The sequence below is a fragment of the Indicator indicator genome, chromosome 4, assembly GCF_027791375.1.
Source record: "Indicator indicator isolate 239-I01 chromosome 4, UM_Iind_1.1, whole genome shotgun sequence".
NCBI lineage: Eukaryota > Metazoa > Chordata > Aves > Piciformes > Indicatoridae > Indicator > Indicator indicator.
Window position 1 is genome coordinate 5671960 of NC_072013.1, and position 22805 is coordinate 5694764.

The window sequence follows — 22805 nt, forward strand, 5'->3', positions numbered from 1 at the left end:
TTAAAGTAAAATAGTAAATTGAATATTTGAGCACAGTTGACCTTTACTTAAAAGATACATTCTCTGCTAAGGAAAATCGTTATTTCCCTAAAGTGCCATTTGTATGAAGGGTCTAGTGCTGGGAGTGGTTTTTGTGAGGCTCACTTTATTTCCTTTTAAGCAAGGAGGTCACTTCAATGCTGTATGGTTTGGCTTAGCTTTTGTTCCTTTGTATGGAGGGCTTCATCATATTGTCCCAGTAAATATGAGCTCAAGGATGTGAAAGTACAGAACTGTTCTTGAAGTGCTCTGGCTATGATGTTCATGTGCAGATCAAGAGAGGCTACATCTGGGAACTATGTTTGCTGCTTTAAGCCTCTTCAGATTGAAGTTTGTAGCAATTAATTCCTAGTTACTGCTTGGCACTAAAGACATGTTTTATCCAGAGAGAGAGGACTGGTGATGTGTAAGAAATAAAAGCCAAACACAGGTGTCTTTTTTTTTTCTTTTAATTCAAGCTGATAGAAATAAAGGAGCTATTTTATTTTCTAGAGGTGTTACTACCTATTTCTTACTTCCTGCTTTTTTTTTACATCACAGCACACTTGAATATTTGCAGCTAGCTGAGGTGATCATAACCAGACACATGGGAAGTCTTACTTCTCCCTGTACTCCTGTGCAAAGGCAGCTTACACTGCAGGGAAAGCTGCTTCTGCCGGTCATGTACCTTCTCCCTGGCAGTGATGGTCCCTGTGTCCCTGGGGCAGGGAGGTTGATGGCATGGTGCCAGAGGAAGCAGTTGTCCAAAGCTTGTTGGGTGGTTATTTAATGCTGTGTTCCTAAATAGACCCAAGAGTTAAAAAAGGAAATGTAGGCATAAGCGTATGCTGGTCAGGGAGAGAAATATCTGTCTTCTGAATATCTTTAAAAATCATCAGGATTTTATTTGCTGTCAAACCCACTTACATACCTCTGCCACTGTCGTGCAGTAGTTGTAAAGAAGCAAGGCGTCTGATAAAACTTGTCTGAAGAAGTCAAGGGAGAAATTACTCAGAAATTAGAAAGAAACAAACTCCAAAACATAAAGAGCAAACATGCCTATCAGTGAAAGTCTTCAGCTGGCTGGAGGTGTCTAGGAAATTCACACCTCGTTGTCCATCCCCAGCACGCTCCTCTGCCTCACAGCACGGTTTGATCTTTTTTCTAATTTCTCAGTACTTTAATGGAAGGAGCTACCATGAATCATTACCGGCCATTATTCACGAATTAATGTCATTAACCATTATTTTACAGTTACACAGCCCACTCGAAGGGCCAAGCCGCACACCCCCGTACCACGACGATGACAAGAACATGAGGCGCTGAACTAGGGCTAGAGAAGTGCTCGTGGGACGCTGCCGTGGGACGTTGCCCCGCAGCTCCGCCCCGGCCCCAGCCCCGGCCCCGCCCCGGCGTGACGCAGGCGGCGCTGGTCACGTGTGGGGGAGGCGGAGGCCCGGCCTGCCGCACCAGGAGCCGCCGCCATGCGTCTGCCGCTGCTCGGCCACCCCCGCCTGGGGCAGGCCCCGCTTCTGGCGCTGTTGCTGCTGCTGCTGGTGGACCTGGCGCGGCCCATCTCCTTCCAGCTGCCGGGCAAAGCGCGGAAGTGCCTGCGGGAGGAGATCCACCGTGACACGCTGGTCACGGGCGAGTACGAGATCGGCGCCCCGCCGGGTTCCTCCACCGGACCCTCGGCCAACCTTAAGGTGCGACCGCGGCAGAGGCGCCGCGACAGGCCGGGCTGGGGGGCGGAGGGGTCGGCCGTGCCGGCGGCGTGACCCCGCCTCCCCGGCCGTGCGGGGGCGGGGCGGGGTGTGAGTGACGTTTCCCACGCGTGACAGCAATCCCCGCGTGGGGCTGCAGCGGGCCTGGCCGCCTACGCGTGCCGCAGCGGGCACCGATGGGGCGGGGCCCGCTGCGTGCGAGGGGCCGCCAGCTCGGCCAAGGGCTCTGCCATCTGCCTGGCTGCTCCCGAGGGAGCGGGGCAGGGGTTTGGCTGGAGCCAAACACAGGCTTTTTGCCCCCAAAGATCTCATCACGGCGGCCTGTCCCGCCAGCCGCCATGTAACCTGTACACCGAAGGCAAGGCGGGCCGCTGTGATAAGAGATAGTGTGAGGAGGAAAGAGGGTGACGTGGCTTTCCAAGGGCTCCCTCCCCGCACAGGGCCTGGTACGGCGGGATGGAGCAGCAGGCCGCAGGGAAAGGGGAAGCCGGGAGTTTAGAAACCAGGTGTTGGTACACAAAATGGCTATTCCCGTTTTGGTCCATCATGGCTCTCGTGGATTTTAAGGAGGCAGGTGTTTGCTCCAGGGAAGAAAATGATCTCAAAGGACCTTTAGAGTGTGTATTCAGCAGAGTGTATGTGACTAATGCACCTATGTCATAAGAAGCTATTAAAACTTAGCTTTGCTTTAATTCTGTCTCCATTCTGCCTTCTCTATGCTTTCTTCAAATTTCCCACCTGGCTGAGTAAGGTCTACTACTACGCAATCAGCTTACAGTAGCTTTCTGTCTGTTTTTTATTTCTGACTAAGCTCCCCGCAAGCTTCAAAAATAAGCACTCAAACAGGGACAGAATGGTCTGCTCAGGAATGTCTGAACTTAGTGCTATTGAGTGAGTATTGGAGATCTCCTGCAATCAGGTTGCCCTTTCAGCATCTGCCTACAGGCACCAGACAGCCTTGGCCTATTGGCAGGTGTGCTTGGTTGTGGCTACAGAAAGCTGTTTCTGGAGTCTTGCTGTTTTAAAAATCTAGTTTTGCTCTTCTTACATAATTTGTAAGAGGAAACTTGTCTGTGCACAGACAGAGCCAAGCAGCTTTAATACTTTAAAATGGTGCTGTGGTGTCTGCTTGGTAAGGTGCATGTATTTTGTATTGAGTACCATGTTCCCAGCTGTTTCTTATGGCTTGGTGATCAAGCCTCCTTGTTCTCTGGTTGCCCACTCTTAGGTAAACTGGCTCCACAATCTCTTTCAAAACTCAGTTCTGTGACAGAGGACTCATCTAGGGAAGTGGTGAAGCAATGACTCCCCTGCTTGGTTCTTAGTCTGGCTTGTTGCTGAAGCTGGTGTCCAGCTAGGATTGCTCATGGAAGTTTTAGTTTATTCTAACTGTGAAATGAAAATTAATAAAAGAAGAAAGTCCTGTACTATTTTGAAAAGCTACAAAGAAGAAATAATAATTTATGCAATTCTTGCTTTCCTTACTGTTCAAGTGTGTCGTAGCCTCCCAACATACTGGATCTAGTGTAAGTGCCATAACTCATCTACCAGATACATACATTCTCTTTGTGCCTGTGTGGGAGACGTTGGACCAGGACATCACATCTACAGGTGGTCTCTGCTTGCAGTGTACAGTCTGCTTTGGTCCCCTGGATCAGGCCACTGAATCTATGAGGTGGGCAGTTAATTCTGGCCAGGCTCAGTTCAGTTCCTGCCGGTGAGCTAAGTTCTGTGTGTGTGATACCCCAGTGCTAACAGTGGCACCCTCTGTTTTGGTGGAATCTGTGGGCTCTGCCAGCTGGCTGCCAAGGGGCTGTGTCAGGGCGGCTGAGGTCTCACTTGGGCCCAGCCACGTGCCTCTGCCCCATTGTTCGGGCAGGCGGTTTGGGGAACCGTTCGGCCTTTCGTCAAGGGCAAACAATGCTCCGTCTGTAGGGGATTGCATTACCGTAAATAACGTTAGAATAGCATGAAAAAATCCCTTTCAGGTCCACTCCCCCACAAGTGTTCTGCCTGGGCTATTAGCAGCTCCTGCCACCCCCGCAGCCCAGCTGAATGGGCAGTGTATTGGGCTGGTTTGGGTAATGCTATTCAGTTTCGATGAAAGCGGATAGCAGAGCTTTTACTGCCCGGAATCCTGTTCATGAGCAGGCTATTGCCAGAGCTGCAAAGAGCAAAAATGGATCAAGCTGCATAATGTCCTCCAGCTAAAGATTAGCTCTGGTGTTTACACAGCCCTAAAGGAATAGTACTCAAAATAATAGGGACATCGGAAAGCTTTCTATACCGTGTTCCTGTCACTGTTTCTTGGGATGGAGAACTCGGTGTGCAGATTATATGATACCACCCTGATGAGGCTAGGAGCTTGGTTAATCAGGACCGCTCCATTGAGTAGTGTGCCCTACGTGGTGGCCAGAACACGTGTCTGCATGATCAGATGCAGACATCTGGTACTCCAGCAGGGCCTGCTGACTCCGTGCTTCCAATAGCTTGGTGGCTTGTGGCACAGGGATGGCACAGCAGCTGCCTGTGCCTGACTGCGCAGCTGTGCTTTTTTTCTGCTGGCTGCTTGAATACAGGTGGAGCTTTGAGCAGGAATTGCATCATAGAAGGAGAATGGTGCTCCTCCTTGGTCTTGGATGCTGAGAAATACCATGTGGTGCAAGGGTAGCCACAACAAATCCTGTAACAGAAAATACAGAATAACCTCTTGTGCAGAGGAAGCTTGTTCCTAAAGTCTTGCCTGTTATGTCAGATATTCCGAGCCATAAGGATTTATATATTTTGTTATTTTTTTTGTCTAAGGTAGAATCACAGAATTAACCAGGTTGGAAAAAACTTTTGAGATCATCAAGTCCAGCCTATCATCTAAGACCATCTAATCAACTAAACCATGGCACTAAGTTCCTCATTCAGTCTTATTTTAAACACCTCCAGGGATGGTGACTCCACCACCTCCCTGGGCAGCCCAATCCAATGGCAAATCACTCTTTCTGTGAAGAATTTCTTCCTACTATCCAGCCTAAACCTCCCCTGGCACAGCTTGAGATTGTGTCCTCTTGTTCTGTTGCTGGTTGCCTGGGAGAAGAGACCAACCCCCACCTGGCTGCATCCTCCCTTCAGGTAGTTGTAGATGGCAATGAGGTCTCCCCTGAGCCTCCTCTTCTCCAGGCTAAACAACCCCAGCTCCCTTAGCTGCTTCTCATAGTGCTTGTGCTCCAGGGCAGTGTCCTTTGTTATTTTTGTGAAGGTTCATACCTGTTCTCAGTCCATTAGGTTGCTGGCATCAGTAGTGTCCCATGGCAGGGAGTTAATTAGGTTTTCTAATAAAAAAAAAAGATGCCTTACTTTGCCTTATTTTGGGGTACATAGCTCTTTTGCATGGCCTGCTGGGAAATGACACTGGTTTTCTGCTTTAAGATTGAGTAAAGGACAATGTCTGACTTAAACCTTCTCCACATAACAAATTGTTTTGTGTGCTTCTGTCTTTACATAACTTTAAAATTGTGCCCAGGCATTTTAGTCTCTTCACCTTCAGGACTTCTAAAGACCTCTAGTAACTGTAGCAAGGTCATGCTTTTTCAGGCATAGCTGTTGAAGGATAGCATTGAGAGAGATGGGGAAGTGTTCCAGTGGAACACACACTGTTGATTTTTATGCAGTGTTGTTGCACCTTCATTTTTTTTTTTCACTCCTCTTCAGGGTCAGATTCTTTCAACTGAATGGAGTCTTTAATCAAGCACAATGATTCTCAAGTCACTTTTATGATATGTGTGTCATTTTTTTTTAACTCTGGTTAAGCACTTTTGTAGATCTTCTGTGTTTTTTCCCTATTTTTAGTACTATATCATAGATTTAGCACAAAGCAGTCATTAGTCTGTCTGTGTAGTCTGAGTTGTCCTTTGCAGCGGCTGCTTCAGTGGATCCTGGCACTTAAGCCTTGTATAACTCAGGGCCATGCAGATAGCTGTGCTCTTCTCCATTCCATCTTCTAGGGAATGAGTAGTCTTTTTATTTTTTTTTATTCCCTTCCCATAAGGCTTCTCCATTTCTCTGTTGCTATGGAAATTTATGAATTTTGCTTGAAAAAAAAAAAGGCAATGTGTAACAGTTTGGTTCAGCTAGAGTTCCTAAAATGTAGACTATATTCAGAGGTTGTAGGAGGAAGAGGAATTGGTGTGGTTTTGGGGTTTTTCGGTTGGTTGATTGGTTTTTTGATGGAGTTCTTTTTTGTTTAATCTAAGAGTCAATAATTACCTTACGGACACTCTGACTTTTCTGGTGTGAGGATGAGGAAGAGGGGAATTTGTATAGATATGAGAAAGAAGGGAAACTGTTGAAAAGAGAATGCAGCATCTCCAAATGGGTTGCTGCAAGAACTCTTCCTAAATAGCACAGGCAGCATGAGCCTATGGCAGCAAAACACAACGTTTCTTACCCTTGTTGTCTCTTTTACAGATAACTGACTCAGCTGGGCACATCCTGTATGCCAAGGAGGATGCCACTAAGGGCAAGTTTGCCTTCACCACTGAAGACTATGATATGTTTGAGGCATGCTTTGAGAGCAAGCTTCCTGTGGGTAAGTGAAATGAAAGGTCTGTTGGCTGCTTCTAGATTCTGAACAAGTTCATGTAGATGTGTGAATTAGGGGTATGATTAAAGTGATTGTGAGTGTGGTCCACAGGACAGTTTGACTTTTTAAAGATGATCTTCAGGAGATTGTGAACAGTTTCATTGCAGAATATCTGCTGTCAGTGCTGCATTTGAAGTTAAGTAATCCTCTGTGGCTATTGTGTAGAGTGGTTCAGTTTCCTCTGAAAAGGGAATTTTGTGTTCCTCCCGCAGAGGTCACCCTATTTGCAATGAGTGGCTGTACTGGGGAGCAAACCATACCCCTCTTTCCCTTTTTCATGTTTCTCCTCACTTTCAGTCAAGCTAGGACACAGCAGGATGCCATCATCGCCAGGACCCTGTCTTTCTACCCAGCTGATTATGTCTTACCATTTGGTGGAATGTGATCTCTCTACAATGTGTACTTGGCAGCAATCCTGCATTAGTTTAGCAACCATGTTGTGAGGCTGGGGAGTGTGTCTCCATAGGAAATGGGGCCTTGGTTTGCATCCCCAACTACGCTCTAAGCAGTCAATAAAGGGAAGGGGAAATGAGCTGAACGTCAGCCTTGCATTTGTGCTGCAGAGATGGTTGCCCAAGGAGTGCTGTGGCTGGTTTCCTGTGAGTGTGACGCATGTGCTGCCTTGAGTGGCTGGGCTCAACTGCAGGAAAAACGTGCTGAAAACAGCCAACGCTTGGGCTCTAGTCTCACTTGGGGTGGTGTGAGCACGTGCAAGTTTGCAGGTGCCACATTCTTTCATGGTCACTGCTCCCTGGACCTGGCTCTTGGGTCTTAAAAGATCCCAGAGCGTTTCACAGGGTGATCGCTAGCAGCATTCCTCATCTTTATGGAGAGATATGATGGTTTGCTTTTCTGCTCCATGTATAATATACATATAGTTTGCAAGTTGAAGAGAACTTTCCAGAAACAGAAGGCTATCTTCTTTGCTGGATTTGGGAGGAATTTGGCCTGTAACACCTCTTTTGTAGTATTTTACAGATAAACACAGTGACCTCAAATACTTTTATTTCCCTCCAAAGGTAGGGCTTCCAAATGCAGCTTAACACATTGAGACATGCTGGCTTTAGTGACTCATCTGGGACTCACTCAGGCTCTTTACTGTACAGCGCCTGGGTATTTGGGATGTCTCCAGACAGACCCACAAGTCCTTTCATAGCTTCCATGTGACCACACACTGAGGTGGGAAAGACTCCTTTCTTTACTTGTTCCTAGCCTGCTATTTCAGTGCTTGTGACCAGAGGTTTCTTGCCTAGATTGAGTCCCTTATAGCTCCTCCTGGTAGCAAATGTCTGTTTCCTAGTTCCCTTGTGTTGTTGCAAGTTTGGTTTAAAGCTTTCAGTACTGATGAGGATAAAATATTTTAAAATGCAGCTTCTATCTGGTGACCTGTGAGGTATTGAGGTGCCAAAATCTAGAGCTGTTCAGTTGCGCAACTGAGTTCTCTTTTGGAGTCTTTGTCTTTGGGTGCCTCAGAGCTGCTGTTTTCTGGTTTGGACCCAGACACCCAAATTCCTTGCATGATGAGTGTCTCCAGATTTCCCATACTAAGCAAGTATTAAAGTAAGGGAGGTGTCACTGTGAGGCTTGATCATCTGCAGGGCTTCGTTAAGGTACTGTGGAAGAAGTAACCGCATCACAAGGAAGTGTGTTGTTTCCTCTCTAAGGGCAGCATGGGAATGGGGGAACTGACCAAGTGCTGTTCTATCCCTGTGTCTCTCTTTAGAGGGTTGTTGTTTTTTTCCACGGTCTCATCAAGCAAATGTGGCAGCCAAGGAGGATGTTGGTGGAGCACTGAAGGAGAAAAACTGTTGGTAGAGGAAATGAAGAGCCGTTGGGTCCTGATGGGTCTAAGCAACTGAGATTTCACAATCCATAACCACAGAAATGAGGAAGAGGAAGTGAGAAGGAGATCCTGTTTAGAAGGTCTACCTTATCTGAGTGGAGGAGTTCTTAGGGTGCTCCTTGGAGTTATGGGTGTTTGCAGGCTTTTTTTTCCTTCTCCATGGTGGAAAGGGTCCTAATCTTCCTTACCCGTGCTCTGCTCCCAGGTACACTTATGGCACTCTGTGTCAGTCTCCGAGAACAGCCCAGCCTGCACTACATGCTTCCCTGTAAGGCACATCCTGTGTGCTAATCTTTATCTCTTTGTTTCTTAAGAGTGCTATGGCTCATTTTTTTTCTGGAATTCCTGTGGGAAAGGTATTTTGCATCCTGTTGAGACATCCTGTTTTCTCAGTGACTTTGCAAATTGGGAGCAGCACTAATCTCCCAGGAATAGTTCTGTGCTCATGTGAGATGATCTCTTCAAGACCTTCTGGGGAGTGTAGGTATTGGTTTATCACAGAATCAACCAGTTTGGAACAGGCCTCCAAGATCATCAAGTCTAACTAATCACCCAACCCTACCTAATCAACTAGACCATGGCACTAAGTGCCTCATTCAGTCTTTTCTTAAACACCTCCAGGGACATTGACCCCACCACCTCCCTGGGCAGCCCATTACAATGGAATATCTCTCTTTCTGGGAAGAACTTCTTTCTAAGATCAAGCCTAAACTTCCCCCTACACAGTTTGAGACTGTGTCCTCTTGTCCAGATCTTTGGGACTTGACTGCTTTTCTCTTTGCTGTTGAGGCTGCTGTGGTGAGTCCTGGTTGCAGGAGGAGCAGGGAGTTACTGTGGATATGACGAGTGTGAAGGGAGCTGCCTAGTGCCTTGGGCTCACTGAACTTGTAGAAGAGCAGCTTGAGTTTTTCCATACTGGTCCCTGACAACATCAACCTCTTGCAAAATGTCTGCTTTCCATCCTTTTTCACCCAGCAGCTCTAAGCTTTCTGCTTTCTTGCTGACTCTTGGCAGCTTGCCCTTCCAGCCTGATAAATTTAATCCTTCCAGTTCTGTTCTCCTGTTCGCTGCCCTTTTCATCTTTGCCATGTTTTCCTGGAAGCTTCAGCTGTCCACCCAAGTTGCTGTAATTTAAACAATGTTTAAAAAAAACCCTCTCACTGAACTGTGTGCTTTGAATTTTCTTCTGCAGCTACTGTTGGCTGTCTGGCTTGTCAGTCTCTGTTAAAAAAGTGCTGGGTCTGGAGTTTGTTTTTATAATAACTGGTCTTTTATAAAACAAGCAAAAAAAAAATCAATCCTAATCCTGATTTATGTGTTGGATTCTTAAATAGCAGGTTTGAATTTTGAGCTCCTCTACCCCTCAAAAACCTTAAGAAACAGTTTGTAGTTGATAAACCTTTTCAGAAGGTTATTCCATATTCTGCCAGAAGTAGGTGGAGGTGATTCTGCTCTGGTGTTGAAGAGCTGTTCAGTGGGTAGTGAGAAAATTTGGGACTATTGTATCTGGAGTATCTTCCTAGCTCTGACTGGAGTGACCTGGTCTAACATGTACATTGAATTGGTTTATGGACTGTTGGAATGTCCACCTGGCAACTTCCTAAGGCAAAGTGTGAATATTGGATGTGCTCCTGGATAAAGATGCTGAAATTCATAGTGTAAGTGAATTCAGACATTACGTTTTGATACAGCCAGCTGAGGACAACTGCATGCCCCACAGGGCTGGAATTTGGGCATGTGTATGTACAGACATTACCTTGGTGGGTGGTATAGTGGAATGTGAAGTCAGCTGACATGCTGCATTCTTTAGTGTGTCTTCTATGCCTGTTCTATATGTTTGTTTGTTTGTTTTCCCTGTTGTGAATGTTCTTAGATGTGACAGTTTGTAGCAGCCACAGGTGTCCCTGCCTTCGGGTTACAGCCTTAAAAACTACCCACTCTGCTGTTGACTACAGCCTTATGCAGCTCCAGCTAGTCATTCTCTGAAGTGATGCTCTCCCAGCTCCAGAAGCCTTCTGCTGTCTTGGGACTTGTATTAGCAGAGTGGGTCTCATCTGAGCTGTTCTTTCCCTGAAAAGATATGTTGGGAAAGGGATCGCCTTTGTTCCTGCAGAAACTGCAGTATGTAAGGGTCAGTAGTCCCTGTATGCCATATTCCTCAATCAGAACGTTTTTACCTTCTGCTCCTTTGACTGTAACCTTGACAAGTGGCCGATGTACTTCCCGCTAGCAGGGACGTGGGCTTCACAGTTAAATGTTTGTCCCTCTGGTGACTTGTCTTTCGCCAGGCTGTCACATAGCAGCTGCTATTCATCTTCTCATCCTCTGCAGTTTTTACAGATTTGCATCCTACATGCAGTTAGCACTTTTAGTTACAGCTTGCTCTCATTATCTTTGGGAGGCTCTCCTTCAACCAGGATTTATTGTGACGACTCTGTATTTTTAGGCTGGACTATGCTGCCTCCGCAGTTAGCTGCAGACATGGAATGAGGGGAGGGATGTTGTGAGTTCTTCCTCAGTGGTGGGGAAAGCTGGTGATTTCCTGGCAGGCTGAATGTTTTGCACAATGAATCCTTTCATTATGCTTCCAGGAACAGGGAGGATGCCGGACCAGCTCGTGATTCTGGATATGAAGCATGGAGTTGAAGCAAAGAACTACGAGGAGGTATGTCCCCTGGCTGCCTGTGCTGCAGGCTCCCCTTTCCCAGCACTCACGTGATGCCATTTGTAGATCTGGGGCTCATGATGGGAAGCTGTTTTCCCAGTGGTGATGAAAGCATGTTTGCAGCTTACAATTCCAGTGAAGCTTTGTGTGTTAGGGGAGAAGAAAAAAAGATGTCAACTAAAATTAATTCTGTACTCTGGGAACTGGGGCTTAATGTGTGAATTTCTTTGCTAGGACAGCATGACCTAGCTTCTTGCCATAGGCATTGGAGGCAACAAGAGACTGAGATGTGAAGTTTCCCCAGCCCTTGCAGCAGAGGGCATTTTAGGTTAATACCAGATCCTCCTAAAGGTCAAGTTGTGTTGTTACTGTTCTTGCCTTCCTGACTGTAAGATGTAATGGCTCAACAGCTCTGAAATGGTGCTTGTGCATTTCTAAGAACTGGCAGTATATCAATGTAAGGGTGTTTAGCAGAGTAGGAGTTGGTGTGAAGTGGGTGTTTGCTTTGAAGGTGTGACATTGTAAATAGGCATAAAGCCTAAATGTTTCCATCTCAGCAGGACATAGCTTTCTTAAACCCAAGAGCCAGCTGTGTGGAATAGCAGTTGCTTTGTAGCTGTGATGGGCCTGGGTGGTTTGAATTCTGAATTTTCACGGCTGCTACTATGCTTTTGGCTCACTCGAATTTGGAGTCAGTTAGCCACTAGCATGGTGGAGAAGGATTCCTGCAAATGATTGCTGTGTCTGCTTCCCTGGTCAGGGAGGAGCAGAGGAGTCATTGCTGATGTCAATCTAGAGCACATTCTATATGGAGAGTAATAAAGCATTTGAGGTCAGGGAAGAGTAAACCAATCATTGGGCCAGCTGTCTGGCAATCAGCTGCTGAAGGATTACAAGATGTTGAAGTCTTATGGGATGACCCCTGAGAGTGTAACTGGAGGGATTATGGTGACTACATTTACATAATCTCTTTAAATACAACCCTGCAGCACACTCTTGAGTGGTACCTGGAAGGATTGTCCCAATGCCGAATGCTTCTCTTATGTCTGCCTATCTCTACGTACTCACTGGTTGTACTGATGCAAGTGTCTTGGAATAAAAGTATCCATTATGCTTGTCAGTGTTGTTACATTGCTGGACACACGAGGAAAAGAAGGATTTAGATTTGCAATCCCACCTGAAAGCAAATGCAGATCTTGGCAGGACTTGCAAGCATCTGTGATTTGTGAGGACCTCTTGGAGTGGTAGGCTGTGTCGCGCCTGGTTGAGTTGTGTGGCTGCAGAGGACTTTAACTGGTTTGCTCTTTGTACAGCTGCTGTGCATGTTTAGCCACAGTGCTTTGCAGTGTGCTTTCTTTTTTTTTCCATCCTTTTTCCCCAGGTGGCTGTAGTGTTTGTGGGTGTTGATTTGACAGGTTGCCATAAGGCCCTAGAGGAGAGGACTGTTGTTCAGGTTTTTCTCCTGGAATTGCTGCTTTTTTGAGCCTTTTGTTCATCTGCTGTAAGATGCCAGTGACCTGTCTTTCCCCAGTTCTTTTTGAATTGCTGCAAGAAGACTTGATGCAGGGGGTTGAGTGACAGTCACTGATACTTGTGCAGGGATATATGGAGGGAGAGAAGGGGTGATGTCCAAGCCTAGCTCCATAAGCTTTGTTAGATCCAGATGTTCTTGGAGCAAAGCAACTGGGAGAGTGAGCTGGGTTATGAAACCTAACTATGGTACTGTCACACCTTAGTTCTCTGGGGTAGGGAGGAATAACTTTCTTCATTTGGTAAGTAAAAAGACTTTTCAGAGTGGAATCAGGAAAGTCTGGTGATCTAGGTTCCTTTCCAGATCAGCTACTTGCCAGTTCTTCACTATAGCATGTCTCTTTCTATGCTAGGAAGTGAGTTAGACTTTGACAAATCTTTGGCCCCTGAACATATTCAGTGGAGCTCTTGTCTTGGTCGTTCTGGTGGTCCAGATGATTCTTATAGGATGATGGTGTTCCACCATCACAGGTCCTGCGTGGGCTTTTTGCAAAAATCCCTCAGAGCAGCTGTGCATGTGGGCTTCACTGGGATGAAATAGATTTCAGGATGTGCATCTTGGTGTACATGCAGGACTAAAAGTAGCTGTTGAGTGTTTCTAGCTTACACCTACTAAGAGCAGATGAAGGGCTGCAGGATGGAGCAGGCAAGCCATGTTTTTTTCTCAGTGGAATCTTGGTAGCCTTCTGTGAATGAGGAAAAGTGCCCTCCAGGAAGATAACAGAGATGGTCAGTATGGGGTTAGCTTGTCAGTAAAGCTGCCTGAGACCTTGTGCTAGCAGAGTTTGGGTCACAGGCACACTTAGCAATGGCGCCCATTTTCTAGCAAAGCTGCTGCCAGGTATTGTGCCCAGGCTGCTGGGTTGTCTGAGTATAACCTACTGGCTAGAAAGCAGGAAGGGTTTAACCTCCTATTTCCTACCTCTCCTTAGAAACACACTCCAAAATTGACACTGCTGTGCTGGCAGAGCTGTAATATACAGCTCACCTCAGCATAAAAATCCTCAGATGAGTGCTTGATGGCTTGCAGCTTGCCAGGGTACATGTGTCATGTGCAGACCCTTCAGTGAAATGGGTGATTAGCTTAGTGCTGGTTTGGTCACGAGCATCTCTTCAGATGGACTGTGACGTCCTGGCAGCTGCCTCTGGAAGTTTCAGGGATGTCTTCACCTTGGGCACCCTGTTGCCTGCCTCTCAGCACCTGGACCGCTGAGGGTGCTGTCCTATGGCTTATGTCTGAGTAATCCTGTGTGGTGGCAAGACTGATGGAGAGCTCCAAGTGCTGTATGTGTTTTCTGTAGCTTATCTTCTGCTGCAATTACTTGGGGATGCAATGTTTGGCCTTCATGAAAGGGGGGCCTGTCATTCACTGGGTAACAGTGACAAATACTACACGAGAGTCAGAGTGACCCAAACCCTATGCTGTAGCAGGGGCAGGAATTGCAGTTGGCTTCCTTTCAGCAATGTCCTTGTGTCGTGGGTTCTACGGAACGTGTAGTCAGGTTTCAACCAGGATCAGGGCAGGAACATGTGCTTACATGTTCAACTTTAAGTAGTTGCTGCTGTGGCCTGTGCTTTCCCATTGAACGTCTGACGGACTTTTCTTTCGGGATACAAGTCCCTGACTTCGGGGCTGTATGGTCGGCACACGGTGTCCTAGTAAAGCTAGCTTTCAGGAGGGAAGTGACTTTTTCTCTCCAGCGGGCTCAGAAGCAGCCCGCCCGTCCCCTAAGCATTCCAGCAGCGGCCCCTGGTGGTGTGAGACAGATGCAGCACTGTGTAGCTGCGTTAGCCCTACCGAGAGCACACCACCCTGGGGGTTGTCAGTCTAAGTGAGAAGCCCTGAGCTCTTGTGGGTGTAATCAAACCACTACTACTGGGAATCAGGCTGCCAGAGCTCTCTGGGGCATGTGGTAGCAGTTAGCAAAATGAGTCTTGGTGCTAATATCCTATGTGCCTATAGCACGATGTCGTGTGCAAGTTAGTCAGCTGTATCACAGTGTATGAGTTCTATTCACTGGAGGTTTAGTCATGTGGCACCCTCTTCTACCCACTCCTCAGAAGCCAACTGTGAATAAGCTAACATTAGGCCGAATAAGGAAGAAATGTGCTGTTATGCACACTGTGCTCCTCAGCTGTGTAGGAGTAGCAGGAGAGTGTTTTGGAGAACAGGTGGGAGAAGTGATAGTGTTTTATGCAATGGTAGTTTCTGGCTTGTAGAGGCGTTTCCCTAGGGGAAGGATGCCCCAGATCTATAGTATGTGAGGAGGAGTGGTTCAAACTGGCAGTAAAATTCCACGTGGGAGCTTTTGGTCTTGGCTCAGTGATTGCCTTACTCTTCTGTTTTCTAGATTGCTAAAGTGGAGAAGTTGAAGCCTCTGGAAGTAGAATTGAGGCGGCTGGAAGATCTTTCAGAGTCCATCGTTAATGACTTTGCCTATATGAAGAAACGAGAAGAGGAGATGCGAGACACAAATGGTAAGAGATGGTGTGCTCCTTCAGAGGAATGGAGCTCTGAGACCCTTACTTCTGCTGAATGTGTTATTAGGGACAGCATTTGGAGATCAAGCAATTGTAGTGGTCTCTGCCTGTTCTGTTCCTAGTAAGGGAAACCTGCTGATATATCTCTCCCACTGAAGCAGTCAGTGAGTGTTATGTGTCCCAGCTCTAGAAATCAGTTCTTTCTGTCTCCATTCCTAATGTGAATTACTCTGTGCCATTTAGTGTTGCCCATTAACCACAGTTTCACCTTGTTCCCCCTCATTATCCTTCTCATTGTTCCCTCTGCTTTTATTCTCAAGTGCTGCTGGTGCTTCAGTGCCCTTGCCTTTATGCTGTGTGATACCTTGCCTTTGAAGTTTCAGGGGGATGGGGAGAGAAAAATCCTGGGAGCTTTGCCCTTTTGAGGTGCATCTGTGATGTTGGACTCCCATGCCATGGTTTGTTTTCTGTTTCAGAGTCAACAAACACCCGAGTTCTGTACTTCAGCATTTTCTCCATGTGCTGTCTCATCGGACTGGCCACCTGGCAGGTTTTCTACCTGCGTCGCTTCTTCAAGGCCAAGAAACTAATTGAGTAATGGATCAAGTCCTCCTCTCCCTCCTCTCTCAGACCCAGCTGCACACCGCTGGGACACAGCCATGGCCCCCTGGAACTGTCTCACAGATGATACCCACTGGCTTTTCTCTGGGAACTTGGACCCTAAATGGGGAGGGGAGCCTGAACATCAGAGGCAATAGGGGACTTGTGAAATCCTGTTGGATGTTGAGGGTGGGGGAGGTTGTGATGGGTTTAGGGGTTCCTGGGGCAGCAATTAAATAAAAAAAGATGTTTCCATGACAGCTGCAGCAAGTTTTTGCGCTGTCTGTTCTTTTACAATCTTGACTTGATAATGTCTCCCATCTGTCTGTGACTGTTGTGTTACTCTGAGCTGCTTGACCAGGCTGAGCTCTTCAGGTGCCATGTAGCTAGCACCGGGGCAGAGCAGGGTATTCCGTGTTCTGACCTGCTGGGAGCTAAGACTCATACATATGGAGATGAGTGCAAAGCAATAGGATTCATCATTCCAGCAGGGCCTGAGGATAGAGGGAGGTCCAAGGTTTGGTTCCTGTTGCGGACCTCTGTGTTTCTCCCTGTGGGAGCTGGTGTCTTGTGCTGACAGGTCAGGGCACTTGGGCATATGATGGTTCAGCCTGGAGGAAGGGGAGCCTTGGATGGAAGGCCTGGCAACATGTTTGAGCTTGGAAAGAAGAAGCCTGCTTTGCTCAAACAAGCTGTCCAGTCTTGGTCCCACCCTTGCTACAACTTGCTTGTCATGGATTTGCCTCTGTTGTTCTGAAATGATGCAGCAGTTTTCCTAAAAACCTTGGCCAGGGACAGCTTTTTGTGCAGACAGGAGGCCTTAGATACAGTCACAGAACAAATAAGATCAGGTTATGCTTGAAAAATTGGTCTTAGGTTGAGCAGGAGACTTTTCTCACTTAAAAGCCTAGCGTTTGTCCAGTGGGCAGCTGATTGAATCTCCTTTGCTGAGACCTCAAAGCAGGTGGGCTGCTGCTCATGTGAAGCACAAGGGCCTGTGCCCTGCTTAGAGGTCTGGCAGTTTAAGGTGTGCTTTGTAGGTTGGCAGAGGAGTTACTGGAAGAAAGTGGATGAACTCAGAAAAGCAGTACAGGGTAGCAGTAGGCTAATCCTGTGTCTGGGTGGAATCTGGAGAGTCATCTGCTCTCAACAGAATTCTTCTGTGTGGTACTGCAGAGCGCAGGCAGCTTCTCGTTGTTTCTCAGCTGTCCAGATGACAGGATGTTAAACAAGCCAGACTGGGAAAAAAACAGGCAGTTTTTAGGCAGTGATTAAAATTCTTTCACCTTCTCTGCATTCCTTCAGAGCAAGTGGTTCAGCAGCACAGCATTTTTGTGTCATACGCCTAGACACTTATGGCTAAGGAAGTTGTCATGGCCCTGGGCCTGGACTACCGTTTTGAAAAAAAGTATGGTTTTATAATTTCTGACCTGAATCTGATCTGTTGCTGGGAAGGAAACGGTTTTCCAGGGTGAGGCAATGGGAAATAGGATGAAAGGATGATCTGTCACCTGACTACATTTGTACTTTGCCTCTTCTTTGCCATTGCCAAGTTCCTGAAGTTGTTAGTCCCATTGGCAATTGCTCAGATTGCTTTTAATTTGTTTCTTTTTTGGTAAGGCCATATTAAGAACCCAAGTCCACTCCTCTGCCCTTGCATCCATTTTATCCTTGCATGTTTTTGAAAGCTGTTACAGTGCAGAACAGCAGTGATGCCACAGGACTGAATTACAGGAGTAATTTGAAGGTAGTTTTAGGTCCTACAGTTTGAAGCCTGTAGATCTGTTAAGGTTTTGCATTTGTTTTTGCATAGCTTGAAAAGAGAGGACAAGAAAGGGGCTTTTCCATCTTGTCTGTTTTGATATCCTCTCCCCATCCTTATTTGAATACAGATATCTTAAAAATGGTCTCAGGGCCTTAGGTTCCCCAGGTGTCTGTTACACTGTCATTGTTCTGGTGTTGCTTTTTGATCTCCACTGTACTAGTCTGATTACTGAGGAGCAGGCTGGGGGGACTGGTATGGATTTACCTGTAATGACTGATTGGGGGATTTTTGTCAACTTTCTCAATAAAATTTCTTTGGGGAAAAAAAACCCACCTCAGTTGTTTGTGTGAGTCTTGTCCTCTTTGCCTGCATTCCTACCAACTGCTGTTTCCTGCAAGCTGACCTGTCACAGGATGTAGGAAGTACACAGACCCCCTGAAAACCTGTGGATTCCTTTAGCAGCAGTTAATTTCTAAAGAATTTGAGAATTCAGGACTCAGGGAAAAGTACTGGCTTGCACAGGCTTCTCTGTGGAGTGGGACCAGCATAGCGAGCAAAGCGTCTCTACCGTTTATTCCCTTTACCCCCCACTTCCTTCCTAATTCTACTGCTCTGTGCGGAGGAATTTTGAGGCTGATAGTGAAACGGGGCTGCTGATCTCGAGTTTTTCATCATTGCCTGCCATGTGAAATTTAGTTCATTAAGAGAAATGGAATTAATTTCAGGTTTGCACTTCAGTGGAGGTACTAAACTGTTGCAAAGATGAGTTAGTCCTATGTGAGTGGCAGATGCTTACTGAAGAGGGGTAGGTAAATCCAGACTGCTGTCAGAACTCTTGTTGAGCCTGCGAGGCTTTTGTCATGCAGTAGCCAAGAAAGATGAGCCATGGAACAGGACTAGGGGCACATAAACACTATGTAACTAGTTAGGGTTATCAGGGAGGATTTCAAGAAGGGAAATTCCCAGATCTTTGGAATAGGATTAGCCTCTGCAAGGTCTTGCCTGGAAGAATATTTTGAGTGTGTGAAATCATACAGCTGTTCTCATGTGGTAGGTTAGTGATGAGCCTGGGCTGTTCCAGAGTACTGTGGATGCAGAGCTGATGTCTTTGTCCCATTTGGCTTCTGGGAAATGGGCTGAAGTTGAGCTGTTGCAGATAGTTGGGTCTGAGCCCATCTTTGTGTGTGACAGATGCATCGCTGGTAAATCTGTAATTGCCTGTAGCGAACTGCATCAGGTTTCCAGCCTCTTCCACCCACTTGTCAATGTGACTAACGATTTAATTATCACACTACTTAACACAGTGCGTGAGCATTCCTAAGTAAGGTTTATCTTCGTGTATTCCCCTTCCTGCTGTGCCAACGTGGGCTGCACCCTGTACAAAGTGCCTGCTGCAGCTGCTGGCTGCATGCACGTGTAAGGGGATGAGTATTTTACACACTCCATTGCTTATTTCTTACAAGCTGCTCAGGTATGTGAGAAATAACCCCAAGTGTACAACACCTGTCTTTGTTCCTAACTGGCAGATCAGGGACTTTTGACAAACTAGTTTGGCAACTGGTTGGCAAGATCATGAGGGGATTCCTGCCTGTGCATTTCACAGGTTTCTGTGGCAGAGGTTTGGAAAAATTAGCATGGCCTCTCTTTCCCCCTGCCAGTTCATGTGATGTATTTCTGTCTCTCCGCTTTGGCTGTGTCCCTCCACTGTGTTAGTCTTTCGTAGGCCTGAGGTGGCCTTGTCCTTACTGAACAAAGTTTCTGGGAAATGGAATTCCTATATGTTCAAGGTGGCTTGCTGGGAAGGAGAGTGCACAAATCTGAAATGGATGCATCTTTCACAGGAGAAAAAGAAAAAAGTTCAATCTGGTGAAGGCTGCAGGAGTTCAGGGTTGCTAGTTTTGTCTTCTGCCCCTTCTCCACCTGACAAATTTACCTGGCTTGTGCTTGTTCCTCCTCCAGACCACCACTGGTGGTGGTGTGGTGTCCCTGGCAGGCCAGCCTTTCTCTGCATAAGGTGAAAAGAGCAGAAGATTTAGGAAAAACTGCCTGTTTCTGGGACCCTTTTGTAAACCTGAAACAGATAAGTCAAAGCTTTTGCTGCAATACTAATACTTGTATTTGCTCAGCAATGTTTGTAGGAAGCCTGGTTTGCTTTGCATTGAAAATCTGTTCCACTGGCAGAGCTGGGAGTTGCTCTGTTTCAGCTGCAGCTGAAGTGACCTAAGCTTTCTGCAAAATGGCACTTACAGATGCCTGATTGCTCTTCCATTGCTAGAGGTCTGTGTGTTTGTCACCTTAAATGCTTCTGCACTTCCAGCTTGCTGGAATGCCTGCCAGTGAAGCTGTGGTCTCCAGGTGTCCATCTCGGTGATCTTTCCTATGAGGATAATTTGCCTAGCTCGTGTTTGGAGAAAGCTGCTGTGTCCTGAAGGACTTCTTGTATTTCAGTATTTGCAATAACATGTACGTGTTGAGGGCATGTGACTCAAAAAAGGCAACAACAGAACCATGCTCCTATTGCTCTGTCTTACTTCTGCAGTTTCCTCTCACTGAATTTCCTCTCATAGCTGATATTCCTGAGGTACTTTTTTCCCTGAGCTTTTGAATCTGTTGATTATGTGATCTTTGCATAAGCCACACCAGGAGGTTCTGTTGGAATTGCAAGGAGATTAACTTGGTTCTTTTCTTGGCTATATGTAGGATGCTGTTCCTACAGCCACCACAGAGACAAGGCAGGCAGAGGAGAAGGTGTGCTTGTGTTTTCCAGCTATATTCCTTGCAGCTCTGGTCTGATCTGCTGCAGAGCTTTATACTCTAGGGTTTTCTTGCCCATACCAGCTGCTCAGTCTTTTATTTCCTTCTGAATATACTTTGGATAATCTTCCCTCAGGTGTAAGATATTTGCTATACATACATAATTGGAATCTCATGGTGGTGTCTTCTTAAGTATAATTGACCATATTGTAATTTCTTCCTTCTGAGTGTGGGCTGCTTATTCATTGCCTTAGCAACGTAATCAATGTACTGTCTTGATTCTGAGAACCATGAATGAGGTCTTTGAACTAAGGCAGATACTTGCTATGATTTGGTTTAAATGGCAGTGTTCCTACCCTTATCCAAATTCATCATTCAGTAGCAACTTAGGAAGAGGCAGAATGGCACATTGCCTCTAGGTTGTGTGATGTCTTTAAATGCTTGAGTAAAAAATTCCATGTAAAGTCGGGTGTATGTTTTTTAGTCATATGCCAATAAACCTGAGTGGGTGGTAACTGTTACTTCCCTTAGGGGAGTCTTGCTGTGAGAATTCCTGCCCTACTTCTTAAAGCATAGTAAAGGCAATGTTGTGGGTTGGCTAAACCCAGTTGTAGCTACTACTGTAATCGTTTTAAGGAAGAATTAATTTCTTTGATACTGTAGTTAATAATGGGTAAAATAACTCTGCTTTTCAAATTGGAGAAGATGAAGATTGACATTTCATGTTAGTCCTGTGGATTTTTTTCACAGCTGTTCCAGATTCTTTAAACCCATTTCTGTGAGATTTTTGCCATCTAGATTTTAAAATAATAGTAATTATTTGCTGGATGACATTTTGCCAGGTAGCCCCCTTGCAGTGGAGAAAGTGAATGATCCTTAGCAGACCATGTCTGAGCTTTTTCACATGCTCCTGCGTGTTCATGCGTCTTTTATTCTAGAACTGACGTGCTGTCTCTGCTGCTTGGAGGGATGACATCCTTTGTATGGCAATACTTCCAATGCACAGCAAATAAACTTGGATGGAAGAGTTATTCACTTTTAAGATAGGTGCATGTTAGCACTGCATTGCAAGGGAACCTCACTTGTTTCACACTTTGAGCAATAAAGCATCTTCCTGGGGTAGCTGGGTAAGAGCTAACTGGGTGTTGTTGTACCTGGTTTTATGGATTTGTGCTTCAGCTCCTAATGTCTCCTGTAAGCGTCTGATCACCTGTTCTGAACCCCATAGTTCGGTTCTCCTTTCCTGTCTCTGGTTGTGCCTGCTGAGCTTTAAAAAACAAAATATTTAAATGATGATGGTGTGCATTATCTATGAAGAAAATAAATCACTTACGTAAGAGGAGAGGCTCAGAGCCCTGGGACTTTTTAGTCTGGAGTGGAGAACACTGAGAGGGGATTTAATAAATGTTTAGAAATATCTGAGGGCTGGGTGTCAAGAGAGGGGACAGGCTCTGCTCAGTTGCACCCTGTGACAGGACAAGGGGTAATGGATAGAAACTACAGCACAGGAGGTTCCACCTCAACAGGAGGAGGAACTTCTTCACTGTGAGGGTCACAAAGCACTGGAACAGGCTCCCCAGAGAGGTTGTGGAGTCTCCTTCTCTGGACACATTCAAAACCCATCTGGATGCATTCCTGTGCAGGCTACTCTAATTCATCCTGCTTTGGCAGAGGGTTGGACTTGATGATCTCTGGAGGTCCCGTCCAACCTCTGTGATTCTGTAAAGACAGTAAAATTCTGTCTTTACACAAACCAGAGACAAGATTTGTACAAAGATGAAAACATCAAGGTGTCTTCTACCTAACCTGTGGTGATTTTAATAACAAACCCCACATCTCTAGGAGGAGAATTTAAATGTAAGTATAGGACTGCCTTAGTATAACGAATTAGGTAATAATATAATAAATTCTGTAATTGATGGAGCGTGTACACAGATTTATGTGATGTACAATCACATAACCAATCATACTTAGTTTCTTTGCCATTTGTACTGTATATAAACTGCTGGTGTTTGGGCTAGCAGTGTGCTGGGTTTGTGTTTTATTGCTTAGCACCCATTTCTGGAGAATCAAAATAAAGCAACTCTCTCAACTCTGTCCATGGGTTTTTACACACCAGGTAAAGGACTCTGGTTTTGGGACTACACAGCTGCTTTTTTTTTTTTTTCTTTCCCCTCACAGATCTTGGAGCTTGGGATAGAGTTTTGGTGTTTATCAGTGTTTTCTCCCTTGTAAACAATTATTTTCCACTAAGGTATATAATGTGTAGTACAGTTAAACAAATTATATGTGTGATAAGAATAAGGGATGACTTTTTCCATACAAATCAGCCACTTCAGTTCTTTATTACCAAACGACAATTTCAAAGCTTTTTAGGAAAACAACCGTCAACTTTTGACTTCGTGAGCAGTAAAATAACTTCTCCATCACGAGATGAGGCAATTCTGTTCATCCCGGTTTATACGCGCAAGGCGATGGTTGGCTGAAGATGGCTCCGGCGGTCTGCGCTGCCTCTCCCGTGTCGGTGATCTTCGGCCGGCTGCGGACAGGGGCACGGCACACGTTACAGCGCTTAAAGCCTGGCTTTTAACGCGTTGAATCCGGTTTTGGCGGCTGGGCCGGGGCGGCAGGCGGGGCCGGGCCGGGCCGTAGCGGGAGGCGGGAAGGCGGAGGTCGCCGCGGCTGCGGCGGGAAGCGGTTCCGGGTCGTCGTCAGAAGCCAACATGGAGCCTGTCGGGCTTGCGGGGCGTTGCTGAGGGAGAGCCGGGCCGCAGTGGGGCCGCGCCGCCGCC

The 22805-nt window shown here is 46.3% G+C and overlaps 1 protein-coding gene across 1 annotated transcript; it reads left to right on the top strand.

Annotated features, from left to right (window-relative positions):
* The first annotated feature begins 1502 nt into the window (after positions 1–1502).
* Positions 1503–17571, top strand: TMED10 (transmembrane p24 trafficking protein 10). Its single transcript, XM_054400141.1, has 5 exons — positions 1503–1724; positions 6201–6321; positions 10810–10883; positions 14765–14891; positions 15371–17571. The coding sequence occupies exons 1-5, from the start codon at positions 1503–1505 to the stop codon at positions 15490–15492; spliced, it is 666 nt and encodes a 221-aa protein (XP_054256116.1). The 3' UTR covers positions 15493–17571.
* The last annotated feature ends 5234 nt before the right edge of the window (positions 17572–22805 follow it).